The sequence below is a fragment of the Tamandua tetradactyla genome, chromosome 7 (assembly GCF_023851605.1).
Source record: "Tamandua tetradactyla isolate mTamTet1 chromosome 7, mTamTet1.pri, whole genome shotgun sequence".
NCBI classification, from domain to species: domain Eukaryota; kingdom Metazoa; phylum Chordata; class Mammalia; order Pilosa; family Myrmecophagidae; genus Tamandua; species Tamandua tetradactyla.
In genome coordinates, this window is record NC_135333.1 from 58,724,215 (window position 1) to 58,740,986 (window position 16,772).

Sequence of the window (16,772 nt, forward strand, 5' to 3'; positions counted from 1 at the left end):
TGTACAACATATTTCAGATTTTGACATGGGTTATAATTTCACAATATTAGGTTTTTACTTCTAGCTGCTCTAAAATATTGGAGACTAAAAGAGATCAATTTAATGATTCAGCATTCATATTCATTTGTTAAATCCTATCTTCTCTTGTATAACTCCACCATGACCTTTGATCTTGCTGTCCCTCTCTTTGGGGGTGTTTGGGCTATGGCAATTCTAAATTTTTCATATTGGAAGGGTCTGTCACCAATATGGGGTAGGGAGATGGAACTATCTGATGTTCTGGAAGGTCTGGGCTAGGTTTCAGGACTTATCTGGACCAGGGACCCATCTGGAGGTTGTAGGTTTCTGGAATGTTACTCTAGTACATGGAGTAACATTTGGAATCTAACTTGTTGAATCTTATATTTTGTCCTATGTGTTCTTTAGGATTGGCTGGAATGGTCCTGGTTGGGGGTTGGCAGGTTATGATAGGTAGCAAGGTCTACCTGACGCTTGCGTTAGAGCAACCTCCAGAATAGCCTCTCGACTCTATTTGCACTCTCTCTGCCTCTGATACTTTATTAATTACACTTCTTTCCCCCCTTTTGGTCAGGATGAAATTGTTGATCCAACGGTGTCAGGTCTGGATTCATCCCTGGGAATCATCTCCCACGTTGCCAGGGACACTTTCACCCCTGGATGTCATGTCCCACGTTGTGGGGAGGGCAAAGATTTCACTCAGCAACCGATTCTGAGAATATCACTAAAAGACATTATAAACCTCCTATGCAACCCAAAACAAATTAGATTAAGCTTCTAGATAGAACTACTAATATATAAGAAATACAGAGTATAGAAACAGTAAATGATACCATGAGGATATATTTAACAATATTCAGGCTATAGGAAGCTCCATAAGTCAAATGACATGGTTTTTCAACAACAACAACAACAACAACAACTGCAACAAACCAAAAAGCTACAGGGATAATCTACAGATTAAAAGATACCTAGGAAATAACCAATCACAATGTATGGACCTTATTTGGCTTCTGATTCAAACAGACAAAATGAACAAAAGCAAGACAAAAAAATGTATAAAATAATCGAGTAAATGTGCAAGCACTGAATTTGATAATATTAAGGAATTAATTGCTTTATTTTTTTAGGTGTGAAAAATGGTATTTGTGTTTAAGGGAAAAATGTTCTTATCTTTAAGGGACAGTTAGTGAAATATTTACAGATGAAATTATATGATACTTAGGATTTGCTTTCAAATAATCCAGGAGAGGGGTGGCTGAGTGGATAGACAAAACAGGGCTGACAGTATATTGATAAATATTACAGCTGAGGTGAAGAAACAGATGATTATATTTAAGTAGACCTGACAATGTATTTCATTATGGCAAACCACAGACACTGTCTTATTTCCTAACTGGTTTGATGTGAAACATGCCTGATAATACTCTTGATTGACATTTCATACATTTTTTTTTTCAGTTTTCTTTCTTTGAATATAAGATTTCTTCTTTGAATATAAGATTTAAAAATGCAACTAAACCATTTTGCAAAACACTAACACTTAAAACATAAATTCTCTGTGAAGACATTATGTACTAAAAGTAAGAAAAACTTCACTTGCTGTATTTTTGAAAATTCAGATGGGCAGACCTACAAAAATTCAATTTTTAGAAAATATTTTATTTTTAAAAAGCAGCAGCTGCCACCATTAAAGAGGATGTCAAACATTTTATAAAATCTCTCATTTAAAAAATGTATAGCCCTTTCAAAATAATCTTTAAAATAGATCCCTAAAACCAAGATGTTTCTGTAATATTTGCCAGCTGAAAAAAAAAAAAGGCCAAGTAATTCCAGAGATACCAGGTTTTGGGGATTATTTACAATTTTGCATAAAATGATGCACAATAATTTTTAAGTGCATTTTGAGTTTTTTTAATTTTTTAAATTAATTTTTAAATTAAAAAAAATTACAGGAAAGAAACACAAACATTCTTAATATGTGATCATTCCATTCTACATATATAATCCGTAATTCACAATATCATCACATAGTTGCATATTCATCATCATGATCATTTCTTAAAACATTTACATCAATTCAGAAAAAGAAATAAAAAGACAACAGAAAAATAAAACGAAAACAGAAAAAAAAATTATACATACCATACCCCTTACCCCTCCCTTTCATTGATCACCAGCATTTCAAACTAAATTTATTTTAACATTTGTTCCCCCTATTATTTATTTTTATTCCATATGTTCTACTCCTTTGTTGACAAGGTAGATAAAAGGAACATCAGACACAAGGTTTTCACAATCACACAGTCACATTGTAAAAGCTATATCATTATACAATCATCATCAAGAAACATGGCTACTGGAACACAGCTCTACATTTTAAGGCAGTTCCCTCCAGCCTCTCCATTTCCTCTTGGATAACAAGGTGATATCTACTTAATGCATAAGAATAACCTCCAAGATAACCTCTTGACTCTGTTTGGAATCTCTCAGCCATTGACTCTTGTCTCATTTAACTCTTCCCCCTTTTGGTTGAGAGGGTTTTCTCAATCCCTTGATGCTGGGTCTCAGTTCATTCTAGGGTTTTTCTCAATCCCTTGATGCTGAGTCTCAGCTCATTCTAGGATTTCTGTCCCACGTTGCCAGGAAGGTCCACACCCCTGGGAATCATGTCCCATGTAGACAGGGGGAGGGTGGTGAGTTTGCTTGTTGTGTTGGCTGGAGAGAGAGGCCACATCTGAGCAACAAAAGCTGTTCTCTTGGGGGTGACTTAGGCCTAATTTTAAGTAGGCTTGACCTATCCTTTGTGGGGTTAAGCCCCAAGACTGGGGGCTCAGCCTATAGCTTTGGTTGTCCACACTGCTTGTGAGAATATCAAGAATTCAACTTGGGGAGGTTGAATTTTCCCCTGTTCTCACCATTCCCCAAAGGGGATTTTGCAAATACTTTTCCAATCACTGATCAAATCACTCTGGGATTCATCAGGGCATCACTCTGGACAAACCAACAAAATCTCATGTCCTACCCATGGTTCCATGTACTTATGTTGTTCAACCAAGCTATCTACATAAGTTATATTAGGAAATGCACTAGTCAAAAAATAAATTTTGTACCAAATAAACATTTCTTGCTCCAGTCTCACACATAAGTTGAAATTTTAAAATAATAATTACCATCTATTTTCAGCACCCTGCAGTAATGACATTCCTTTGTTCTTCCTCATGCAAAAACATCTTTTTAATTTGTACATTTAGTCACTGTCATTATATACTCTAGGCAATCCTAGATTATACCATCTCAATCTTTATCATTTATCTTTCTTTCTGATTTCATTTGTGCCCCCAGCCCTCCTCCCTCTATCATTCTCACATTCAGCTTCAGTCAGTGTTTTAACATAATTGTATTACAGTTAGGTAGTATTGTGCTGTCCATTTCTGAGTTTTTACATTCAGTCCTGTTGCACAATCTGTATCCCTTCAGCTCCAATTACCCAATATCTTACTCTATTTCCATCTCCTGGTGGTCTCTGTTACCAACGAAATTCTCCAAGTTTATTCACTAATGTCAGTTCATATCAGTGGGACCATACAGTATTTGTCCTTTTGTTTCTGGCTAATCTCACTCAGCATAATGTCCTTAAGGTCCATATCCATGCTGCTACATACTTCATAACTTTATTCTGTCTTACAGCTGCATAATATTCCATTGTATGTATATGCCACAGTTTGTTTAGCCACCCATCTGTTGGTGGACATTTTGGCTGTTTCCATCTCTTGGTAATTGTAAATAATGCTGCTATAATAAACACTGTTGTGCAAATGTCCATTTGTGTCCTCGCCCTCATGTCCTTTGATTAGATACAGCATATAGATGGGTCCCATTGCCTGATCCATTCTGCCAGTCCATGTCCCCCGACTGGGAAGCTTAATCCATCAACATTCAGTGTTATTACTGCACGGACAGTACCCTTCTCTACCATTTTGCCTTTTGGCTTTTATATGTCCTTCTAATTTTCCTTCTTTTTACCTTTACTCATAGTCTTCCTTTCTACACTCTTCTCCACATCTCTTTCTTCTGTCTTCTCGTATCTGTCTCTACTGTTTCCTTTAGTATTTCTTGCAGAGCTGGTCTCTTGGTCACAAATTCTCTCAGTGATTTTTTGTACAAAAATGTTTTAATTTCTCCCTTATTTTTGAAGGACAATTTTGCTGCATATAGAATTCTTGGTTGGCAGTTTTTCTCTTTTAGTATCTTAAATGTATCATCCCACTGTCTTCTCGCCTCTATGGTTTCTGCTGAGAGATCTACGCTTATTCTTATTGGGCTTCCCTTGTACATGATGGATTGCTTTTCTCCTGCTGCTTTCAAGATTCTCTCTTTCTCTTTGACCTCTGACATTCTGATTAGTAAATGTCTTGGAGTACGTCTATTTGTACCTATACTCTTTGAGGTACGCTGCACTTCTTGGATTTGTAATTTTAAGTCTTTCATAAGAGTTGGGAAATTGTCAGTGATAATTTCCTCCATTAGTTTTTCTCCTCCTTTTCCCTTCTCTTCTCTTTCTGGGACACCCACAACACGTATATTCGTGCGCTTCATATTGTCCTTCAATTCCCTGAGACCCTGCTCATATTTTTCCGTGTTTTTCCCCTATATTTTCTTTTTCTTGTCAGATTTCAGATGTTCCGTCCTCCAGTTCACTAATCCTATGTTCTGTCTCTTGAAATCTACCATTGTAGGTTTCCACTGTTTTTTTCATCTCTTCTACCGTGCCTTTCTATGATTTGTTTTTTCAGACTTTTGATTTCTTCTTTTTGTTCATTCCTTGACTTCTTTATATCCTCCCTCAATTCACTGATTTGGTTTTTGATGAGGTTTTCCATGTCTGTTTATATATTCTGAATTAATTGTTTCAGCTCCTGTGTCTCATTTGAATTGTTGATTTGTTCCTTTGACTGGGCCATATCTTCAATTTTCCTGGTGTGATTTGTTATTTTTGTTGATGTCTAGGCATTTAATTACCTTAATTAGTTTATTCTGGAGATTGCTTTCACTTCTCTTACCTAGCGTTTTCTTGCTGGATGAATTTGTTGTCTCTTTGTTCTTTGACATTCTGTTCAACTTTTTCTGGACCCCTAGCTTAGTTTTTGTTTAACAGAGTATAATTTTTCAGTTCTTGTTTTCTTGTTTCTTGCCCTGCTTGTATGGTGCCTTTTCCCATCCCCCCACCCTTAGGAGGGTCTACGTAGGTATTATAGACCCCAGCTGGATTTTCCCAGACCAAACTGGCCTCCTATCAGGAGGAAAGAGTCACCTGGGTAGGTTTTCCCTGAGGGTGAGACCCAGCACATTGACAGACTTTCCTGTGAAGTCTCTGGGCTCTGTTTTTCTTATCCTGCCCAGTATGTGGTGCTTGTCTGCCTGCAGTCCCACTAGCATAAGATGATGCTGTATCTAACTTTGACAGACTCTCCCTGCTAGAGGCGTGGTGGAGACAGAGGAGAGGCTGTAGGCTGGTTTGAGTTGGGCTTCACCCCTCCCCTGGGGAAGGCACAGGCTCTAGACAAGTCTCAAACAAGCTTGTTTCTGCCTATGCCTGGGCCAGTTGCAGCCTGAGAAGTCCTGCTGCTGTATCCAAAGGCAGTCAAACCTTTGTAGAAACACAGCCACAAAAACCTCTGCTTCCTTTTTTTTTTCTTTTTCTTTTTTCTTTTTTTCTGTCAGCCCTGCCCCTCTGGCATTGGGGCAAAAATGAGCGACCTCCACTTTGACCAGGTTCACCTGAGCTGGGGGCCTATTTTTTAGTAGTCAGAATTTGTTAATTAATTCCACAATTGGTGTTTGATTGTGCCCAGTCCCTGCTGCTGGTAAAGTCTGTTTCCTTTCCATTCTGGGAAGCAGCCTGTGGGGAGGGGCGCCGGTCGCCGTGGCTTGGGGAACTCACGATTCTGCGTGGGCTCGCAGCCAGTCCAGCTGGTCCAGACTGGGGTACGCTGTGTGTCCGGTCACTGACATGGCTCCAGGAGCTGTTCTGTATTGTTTCTGGTTATTTAGTAGTTGTTCTGGAGGATGAACTAAAATGCGCATATTGCTAAGCCGCCATCTTGGCCCAGAAGTCTCGCATTTTGAGTTTTAGTTTATCAAAGGCCACACATTGGAAGCCCATAAACTACATCTGACTTGTAGAAGAACTGTTTGGCTTACATGGTTTTGAAAAAAATTTACCCAACATTTAAAGTTTAGATTTGAAATAAAACTCCAGATTTCAACAGGGCTGCATGCCTCTTTGAGAAGGGCCATGGTACTTGCCTTCTCATAGTCCCTACCCTACCTCTTTTATTTGTATATATTACAAGCTTGGGCTCTTTAGGAATTCGAGTTTATGACCACTAGTTACAGCTTAATGGTGTTTGGAGGGCAGTTTTCCCTCATGCTTAACAAAGAACTAGAATGACAAAAACTATCTAAAAGAACAAATATTATTTAGTTTTGCACTTAAAAAAATGCAGAAAAACAAAGAAGCAGTTATTATTTTCATAGCACAGAAATAAAGTGCTGTTTGCCTATTTTAAAAAGCTTCTCTTTGATAGACCGGTGAGGCTTACCTTAAGATCAAGGCTGCTAAGGCTTACAACATCATCATCTTTCTCTCTTCGTTTTCTTTTCTATAAGAAAAAAAAGTTTCATTCTTTTACAGAAGGAATGTATTTTACTCCCATTAAGTAAAGAACTCCATAAAACTAAAACAATCACTTTTAAAAATTGACAGCTTTAGCTGTAGTCACAGGGAAATTATTTTGATGAGGGATGCTAATAAACTGTCTCTGACATATATACTGTTTAACAAGTATCCTGACTAAATAAATAATTTCCTGCTCTGAAGTAATTCTACCTTATTAAAAAACTTATGTATGTCAAGTTTTTCAGAACCGAACGTTATGTAAGCCAAGGGCATCTGTACTTCTTAGAGAAAAAATAAAATAGGTTTTATACATAAAGGCAACAAGTGTTTTTTTTTTCTTGAGAAGAAAAACATTATTTACCCTATGGAGGAGGGATTTCCACTAGGAAAAATATGTCCTTTCCTCGTGGTACAAGGTACTTAAGATTTGCTACTTGAAGCAAGATTTCTCAACTGGAAGATGAATATTCAGTCTCACTGGAATACCTTCCAGTAATCACCTATCACCTTCATTCAGTACTACAGGGGTCAGAAATGACAAAACTGTGTACATATCTATGATTTCTGGTCCTTAATATTGAATAATCATCCTTACAAAACACTTCATTCTCCTACATCTCAAAATAACGTTTCAGATTACATATGATACAGATAACCAGTGAAATGTAAGCCATGGTAATAACAGAAATGCTAAAAATACAGTCCTTACAAAATTATTTAAATGAGAAAAACAAATTGCAAGAATATAAATACAGTCTTAAAAGTTAAAAAAAAGATACAAAGCAAATTTAAAAATTATGTTTTAAATAAATCAGGTCTGCCAAATAAGTATCACACACAACAAAGTCAGGCTCAGAGATTAAGGATAGATTCTTAAGAAAATTTTAAGAAACAAATTTCCAGTGAATGGAGCCAACAAGTCTCAGAAAGTAAGCTACCATATTTTTTAAAACTACATGAAAACAATGAAAGATGGGCTCTATGGAAGTTAGAAAAACTATCTGATCCAAGCCTCCCTATAAGAGTTCAGGAAAATGAAATCCGTATTAAAATGAAGAAAAGAAAATTCTCAAAATCAAATCCTAAAAAAAAGTAACTCTAAGAAAGAAAAGAATAAAGGGCAAAATAATATCACTATAGGAAAAGCAGGCACATCAGAAAGACATGCTGAAAAAAAGGAGGGCAAAACTATAACATTTCAAATTGAACTAAAAGACATTAAGAAAATGATATAAGGCCTGAAAGAATAATATAAATCAAAATGGGGAAAAAACTAAAAAAATGAGGTGAGAGAACTCAAGAAATCTTTATTTTTCTCAAGGTCATATTGAGAAGATACAGAAAAGTATGAATAATATGATCCCGATTTTGAAAAGCAAAAGTAACCAAAATACCTGCCTAGGTGAACCTTTCTGTGTGTATTTGTGAAAAAAATCTATGAAAAACATGTGAGATCTTTATGGAAAAATTAGAGAGATATGAAATATTCATGCAAGGAAAAATTCAGTATCATAAAAATGTCAGTTCTCCCCAAATTAATCTACAAATTCAGTTTAATTCTAATAGAAATCCCATTAGAATATTTAGAGCTCACCCTATAATGCATGTGGAAGAGTATGGAGCCCAGAACAATGAAAGCAATATAGAAGTCGGGGAGTATGACTTACTGCATTAGTAAACTTACTCTGAAGATACAGTTATTACATGACATGGTATTGATTCAGGAATAGATATACTGACCAATGTAACAAAAGAAAGAGCACAGAAACTGACCTACAAATATATGAGAACTTCTATATTACAGGCATTATAAAGAAATGGTGTTCTCAACAAATGGTGTTGGGAGCGCTGGTAAGCCAACCTCACACCACATACATACAAAAATAAATTCCAGATGAATGAAAGATATAAATATGAAAAGCAAAACTTTAAAATATTTAGAAGATAATACAGCAGAATATTTAAAAATCTGTTAAATTTCTTTATACATGTGCTCACACACATACACAATTTTACGTAAATACATATATATGCTCTTTTCCTCTAGTAAAATCCTCATTTTGCTTGGCAATTTCCTTCCTCATCCCACTCTCCTCTTCTCATAAGTCTTCTCACCCCCCAACCTCTACTCTAACCCATGTCAGCATCATGTGTTCCACTACATCTTGATCATTTATTTATTTACAAGTACAGTAAAAAGTCTGGACACACTTATCTACTAAAGATTCTCTGCTTAAGTTTAGGCTCATCAACTGATAAAAGAAAGGGACTGAAGAAGGAATAATATGAAAGGAAAACGCAGAATTGCATTAAAACCACGAGACTCTCACTGTGAGCGCTTTACTGGCCAATTAATGTATGTAATGGATATAATAGTTGATATAACAGAAATCCCCAAACAAAAAACAGAATACAAATTAAACATATATTGTTAAACTCATCAAAATATCCATGCAAATAATTTTTTTGGTAAACTAGAAACAATCATTTTTGCTATTTCCCTTATAAGAAAGGCATAAGAATCATGCTCTATTTGTACATACTATCTATCTATATTACACACAAACATAAATAATGAGGTAATGACTTAAATTTTGAAAACAATCAATTTTCTGGTGTTACTTCACACAAAGTTAGACGCCTCTGTAAAATCTCATTCTAATAATAAGCAGTCCATCCATTCTAAGATTATTAAAAGGAGAAAATCATTCATTCATTATAAATATTACATGTAACTAAGCATTTTTATGTTTAACCAAGAAAACAGAACTGCAAGAAAATGTACAACTTGTTTCATACTGGTAGAGATTAGTGTAAGTGAAAGGATTTCATAAAGAGTTAAAGATTATGAGTGAGTACTTTTCAAAATATGTTTTTTATTTACTTGAAATAAAAATTCCTTTGGCTTGTTAGCAGACAGAAAAGATTAAATAAGGCTGCCAAAGACAGCTATAAAAATTCTGTACCTCAAGATATTTAGAGAAGTTCAAACAACTAAACTGTGTGTCAGACTAAAAGACAACCCAGGAATTGATTCTAATACCCTGAAATGGAAAACCCTGGTATCTACTCACCAAAGTGAAATCCCAGTGGGGGCCAGGTGTTAAAAATGTGAAGGAGCTACCTCTCCGAAGGGAGTATCTGTTAAAAGAAAATTCAAACAATTAATTATACTGAGAGAAATTTCAGTATAATAAAGCCTTAAACAGACAGATATATTTTCATAGTTCCAAAACTGCTTACACTAGTCTTAGTCACTTAGTCTTAGAAATTAGAGGGAGGGTCTGCCAAAAACAACAACAACAACAAACAAACAAACAAAAAAAAAAACCCAGGGTCTAGGTTCTGGTCATTTTCAGAATCTTTAAAATGAGAGTGAATGTATAATCAGTGGACAGTTGAAGAATTTTTAAAAGAGCAACTCATGAAACCAAGCAGAATTCATCTTAGGAACAGATACACTCACTGGTCAATAATATGGAATCTATTAATATAATATATTGCATCAGTTGATCAAATAAGAAACAGTAAATGAACTTCTCAGTAAATGCAAAAACAAAAATATTTGACAAAAGTTAACACTCATTCCTAATATTTTTAAAAAAGGATACTCTTATAATAAGCAGACCCTCAATGCACTTTATTTGCATTTCATGTTGTAAATTCACTCTAGAAGGACTTTTTAAAATTATGATTTAGTAAACCAGATAAAAGGCTTTGACTACTTATCTGATACAAAGGTCTTGAATAAGATTGAAATTTGACTAGACTCTGAAATAATGAAAAAGTTGGGTTAATGGATGTTGGTAATGCTGGCACAACATTGTGAATGGAATTAATACCACTGAATTGTACACCTGAAAGACGTTAAAATGGGAAATTTTGAGTTGTATATACGTTACCCTAATAAAAAGTTAAGTGAAAAAAATTGACAAGACTTTTGTTCTTTCTTAAGCAATAAATTTTCCTCTGGTGTCTTTCGTCCATTCAATGTGAAGGAATAAAGTAAGAGAGGCTTTATGACAAAAACCTGTCTTTTTAAAATTATGCAGAAAATCATAAAACATAGCTAGGACAGGAAATAACAGTTTACAAACTACATAAAATATGTGCGTGTGCACATGTGTGTAGATAGTTTAAAAGTTGAAATGTGTAACAAGAAAGGGAACTCCAGCTTTTCAATAATTTTTGTCCAATTCCCTTTTGTCAAATATATAAATAATTATAAAATTTAAGGTGTAATAAACTAGTACATTAAGGAATAAGCTTAGTATATTCACTGTGTTTCTTATTTAATACCACTGTGATTTTTCCTTGGTTTCTAATATGCTTTCTTTGCTATCATTTAGGGCATGTGATTGTTTGAAGCTGTATATACCCCAGAAAAGATTATGTTCTTAAAGCTGATCCATTCCTATGGGTATAGAGCTATTGTGGCTGGGACCTTCTGATTAGGTTATTTCAGTTGAGGCATGCTCCAGGTGGGTCTTAACCCTCTTACCGGAGTCCGATAAGAGATGAAATTCAGAGAAGCACACAGAGGGAATCTGAGAGAAAAGCCAGAGAAGCTGAGAAAGGGGGCACATAACACAGAAAAACCCCACAGAAACAGAGAGGAAGTCACTGAAGCCAACAGCTGGAAGCAAAGAAACCCAAAAGAAAAGGAAGAGACCAGCAGACATCAAGTGCTGGTCATGTGACAGAGGAGCTGAAGATTGTCAGTAGTCAGTCTTGAGGTATAAAGTATCACCTGTTGATGTCTTGATTTGAACATTTTCCTGGCCTTGCAAGTTAATAAATCCGCATTGTAAAAGTCACCCCATTTCTGGTACATTGAATTTTGGCATCTTTAGCAAACTAAAACAATGTGTTTTTTAACAACGTAAATTATTTTTAAACCAAACTAGTTTTAGTCCAAACAATATAAGTTTAGAAAGCTGCTGTTCAAAAACAGAATCATTCTGTTAATTCATGCTTAAGCCAAGTTATATTTTCAGAGATTCTGTTTTATGGGACTGCCATCCTCCATCCTGGCTGATAACTAAAGGGTAAACTGGAATTATAAGTGGCAGAAAGGTAACTAAATGAACATCTTCATAAAATGTTCCAAATGACATTATTATAACCAACAGGAAAACAATTAAACAGTCTTTAAAATGGAATTTATCTTCAAGGTGTTTCATGATAAAGATCCTAAGTAGAATGGGATAAAGCTTGACAGTGATTTTTAAAAAGGACAATAATTAGCTACCATTTATTGAGTGCTACAAGTACTGTAAACAACGTGTGCTGGTTTAAAGGATGTATGTCCCCTAGAAAAGCCATGTTTTAATCCTGATCCCATTTTGTAAAGGCAGCCGTTTCTTCTAATCCCTATTTAGTAGTGTATGTTTGAAACTGTAAACAGATCATCTCCCTGGAGATGTGACTCAATCAAGAATGGTTGTTAAATCGGATTAGGTGGAGAAGTATCTCCACCCATTCATGTGGGTCTTGATTAGTTTACTGGAATCCTATAAAAGAGGAAACATTTGGGAGAATGAGGGAGATTCTGAGAGAGCAGAGAATGATACAGCCACGAGAAGCAGAAAATCCACCAGCCAGTGGCCTTTGGAGATGAAGAAGGAAAATGTCTCCCAGGGAGCTTTATGAAACAGGAAGACAGGAGAGAAAGCTAGCAGATGACACCCGGTTTGCCATGTGCCTTTCCAGAAGAGAGAGAAACCCTGAACTTCATTGGCTTTATTGAACCAAGGTATCGTTCCCCGGATGCCTTAGATTGGACATTTCTATGGACTTGTTTTAATTGGGACATTTTCTTGGCCTTAGAACCATAAACTTGCAACTTTATTACATTCCCCTTTTTAAAAGCCATTCTATTTCTGGTATATTGCATTTTGGCAGCTAGCAAACTAGAACACAACATAAGTGAGAGAACTCTTCCAAATAAAAAGGAAAAGAAACCACAGAAATATAAATATGTGAACTGGCTTATAAAGTAGAAATTTAGGAGTTTATAATGAAAGCCAAATGGAATGAGTAAGTAATATTTTTAAAACTCAAGTGGAATAGGATTAATGATAGGAAAACAGCAGAGTAGGTCACTGACATTAGCATGGAATAAACCTTGATACAGACAGGAACACCTAAAACATAACAAATTTGTAAGAAATGTCTCAGATCCAGTAAGAACTACTTTCTATGTAAAATCAAGAAAAGAATGCAACAACATTGATATATGGCTGCTGGATCAAGGAAGTTGTTCCACATACAAGCAACGCAGCTCAAATAAATGCCTCAGCCAAATTATGAACTATGTGTAACTCACTGTTTTAGTTTGCTAGCTGCTGGAATGCAACACACCAGAGACAGATTGGCTTTTAATAAAAGGGGATTTATTTTGTTAGTTCTTAAGAGGAAAGGCAGCTAACTTTCCACTGAGGTTCTTTCTTACGTGGGAAGGCACAGAATGGTCTCTGCTGGCCTTCTCTCCAGGCCCCTGGGTTCCAACAACTTTCCCCGGGTTATTTCTCTCTGCATCTCCAAAGGCCTGGGCTGAGCTGCGAGTGCTGAGATGAGAAATGCCAAGCTGCTTAGGCTGTGCTACGTTGTGCTCTCTCATTTAAGCACCAGCCAATTAAGTCAAACGTCATTCATTGCTGCAGGCCCGCCTTCTAGCTGACTGCAGATGTAATTAGCAACAGATGAGGTTCACGTACCATTGGCTCAAGTACACAGCAACAGAACTAGGTGCCTTCACCTGGCCAGGTTGACAACTGAATCTAACTACCACACTCATGAACAGCTAAAATAAAAAAATTTTAGTCTATAAATGCTAAGGGTACTATGAATGCAGAAAGAACAATGTAATCTATCCTGTATAGTAAATACTTGTAGATATTTGGGGTGCTGAACTAAAATTCTCAATTTCTTTGCAAATAAGCAAAAAAAAGTGAAAATTATTACAAAAGCAATTCACCTATTTGGTACAAATATCTGATATAGTAAACACCTATTACTGTTTTGACTGATCAGCATCTTTGCTATTAAGGAACTATCTCTTCTCCCACTTCAAAAAGATTCTGGAGGATCTGATAATCACAAATTTATATCCCCTATCACACTGGAGTTTTCTCCCCTGCATCTGAGAGTCCCAATATATACACCTTAGAACATCTGTGTGGAACACAGCTGAACATCTAGAAACCAGCAACAACCCCCCCACCCCAAACCAGACAACACAATGTCACAGATATTATTTGGTGCTTTTGCATTATTCAGTTCTAATATACTTGGTTTATCACGTGCCTTGCCCACAGCAGCAAATTCGGGGAATGAAGTACAGATACATAGAACTATAGCAGCAAATAACAGTGAGGGAAGAGGAAAAGAACTAAAAGCAAACATAATTAAAAATCTAGTCTTCTCTGGAAAATAGTTGAGCAGTTCCTTAGAAAGTTAAACATAATACAACCTAGCAATTCTACCCACAGAAATCTACCCAAAAGAAATGAAAACACAGGTACACACAAAGACTTGGATGCACATATCCACAGCAGCATCATTCAGAATGGTAAAAAAACTGGCAACAATTCAATGTCCAACAACTGGTAAATGGAGGAACAAAATGCAGTATAATAGTATAATGGAATACTTCAGCACTAAAAAGGAATGAAATATCAATGCATGTTATAGCATGGATGAATCTCAAAAACATACTAAGTAAAAGAAGCTAGATGCAAAAGACTACATATTGTATGATTTCATTTATGTAAATACCCAGAAAGCAGAGATTTATAGAGATGAAAAGCAGATCTATGGCTGCCCAGGGAGCCTAGGGAGGGGTTTGGAATGGGGGGTTGATTGCAAATAAAGTTGAGGTAATATTTTGTGTAATGGCTGCACATTCTACAAATTTAATAATAATCACTGAATTGTACACTTAGAATGGGTGGAAGTTGTTACATAAATTATACTTCAGTAAAACTGTTAAAAAGTACAGTCATTTGATGTGGGAGCCTAACAAGCTTATGTGACCATATTTTTATCTTTAGCACACTACAAACATAAATAGAAACAATAGTGATGATCCTGGGTTATAAGAACTGATTCAGTTATTTGTGCGTTATATATTTAACATAGCTAAAAATACAATTTTAGTTCCTCAGGAAGTTGAAAATAGAATTACCATGACCTGACAATCCCATTTCTTGCTTTATATCCAGAACTGGAAGCAGAAACTCAGTTATTTGTACACTAATGTTTATAAAAGTATTATTCATACTAGTCAAAAGGTGGAAGCAACCATCTTTGGTGGACAACCAAGTGTCCACCTACAGTTGAATGGATAAGCAAAAGGTAGTATATAAACACAACAGAATATTACTTAGCCAAAAAATGGAATGAAGCTCTGATGCATGTTACAATATAGATGAATCTTGAAGATATCATGTTGAGTGAAATAAGCCAGATACAAAAAGATAAAGATTGTATAATCTTGTTTATGCGATACACTTAGAAGAAACAAATTTCATTGTCACAAATACTAGATTATAGGTTGCAAGAGGCTGTTGGGGGAGGGGGGGATGGGAAGAGGAAGCTATTGCTTAATGGGTATAGATTTCGTCTGAGGTGATAAAAGAATTGGGGAAATGGGATACTGCTGATGGTAGTACAATATTGTGAATGGTTAAGTTCCTGTGTCAACTTGATTAGGTTATGGTGTCCAGCTGTTTAAACAAGTAAGCACTGACCTGACTATAACTGAGGATATTTCACGGATGGATTTAAATCATTACTCAGTTGATTGCCTTCAGCAATGAGAGAAGACTCATCCAATCAGGTGAAGGCTTTAAAGGGAGAACTGATAATTCTAGCAGTCAGAAAGGAAAATTTCTATCTCTACTTAGGACAGCATTGGGGAATGTTCTAGTTTACTAGCGGCCAGAATGCAACACACCAGAAACGGATTGGCTTTTAATAAAAGGGGATTTATTTCATCAATTCTTCAGAGGAAAGGCAGCTAACTTTCCACTGAGGTTCTTTCTTACTTGGGAAGGCACAGGATGGTTTCTGCTGGCCTTCTCTCCAGGCCTTTGGGTTCCAACAACTTTCCCCGGGGTTATTTCTTTCTGCATCTCCAAGGTCTGGGCTGAGCTGCAACTGCTGAGATGAGGTATGCTGAGCTGCCTGGGCTGTGCTATGTTGAGCCCTCTCATTTAAGCACCAGCCAAGTAAATCAAACATCATTCACTGCAGCAGGCATGCCTCCTAGCTGACTGCAGATGTAATCAGCAACAGAGGTTCACACACCAGTGGCTCATGTCCACAGCAATAGATGTAGGTACCTTCACCTGGCCAAGCTGACAACTGAATTTAACTACCACAAGTCAACTTGGAAACTACACGCATCACCTTAAACAATATTAAGGTGTAAAAATTCTCTTCTAGCTGTGGACCTATGAATCTCAAAACAAGATATCTGGTGCCAATATGCAAAGGAGAGACAGTCATAGGATCCACAGGGAGAAATTGGAAGGAAAACCTGCAGGGCAAACACCATTGGATTTCAAAGTCTGAAAGTCATTTATTCTTCAGCTTTAGCAAGTGGCAGTCCCACCCTTTCCAAGGGCCTATGCAGTGGCCTGCCTCTTTCCAAATCAACCTCGGGGAACATTGAGGAGACCTCTTTCTCGGTTCCACTCTCTCCAGGCGTGGGGCCACATCTGGGCTCTCTGCCATTTCCAGGGCACATGCTCAGCCCCTCCATGTGGTGGCAGCCAGGCCCTCCCCAGTCCCCAAGGAGCATGCTGTACCTTTTCAAAGGCCTGAGGCGGCACAACTCTTTCACTGCAATGAGATGGGAGACTCATCCTCTGTCCTCAGGGCAAACTCACCCTCTCCATGTATATGGGTGGGTCCACTCTCCTGGCCGAGGTTTCTTGGCTTCAGACCCAAGCTTCCATGGATCTCACTCTGCAAACTCCAATTTGTTCCTTTTGTGTGCCCCCTTTGACCAGACTGGCAGTGGTTCCCTTTACACCAACAGTCTCTTCAAGCACTCCAGGACTTC

At 36.8% G+C, this 16,772-nt stretch overlaps 1 protein-coding gene across 1 annotated transcript in view; it reads right to left on the reverse strand.

Annotated features, from left to right (window-relative positions):
• The window catches only part of NET1 (neuroepithelial cell transforming 1), a 61,382-nt gene that overhangs the window by 24,174 nt on the left and 20,436 nt on the right, over positions 1-16,772 (reverse strand). Inside the window, exons 2-3 of the mRNA XM_077169522.1 lie at positions 9,775-9,841; positions 6,624-6,683 (exon numbers count right to left, since the gene is read on the reverse strand). Coding sequence (XP_077025637.1) covers positions 6,624-6,683; positions 9,775-9,841 — 127 coding nt within the window. The remainder of the gene's footprint in view (positions 1-6,623; positions 6,684-9,774; positions 9,842-16,772) is intronic.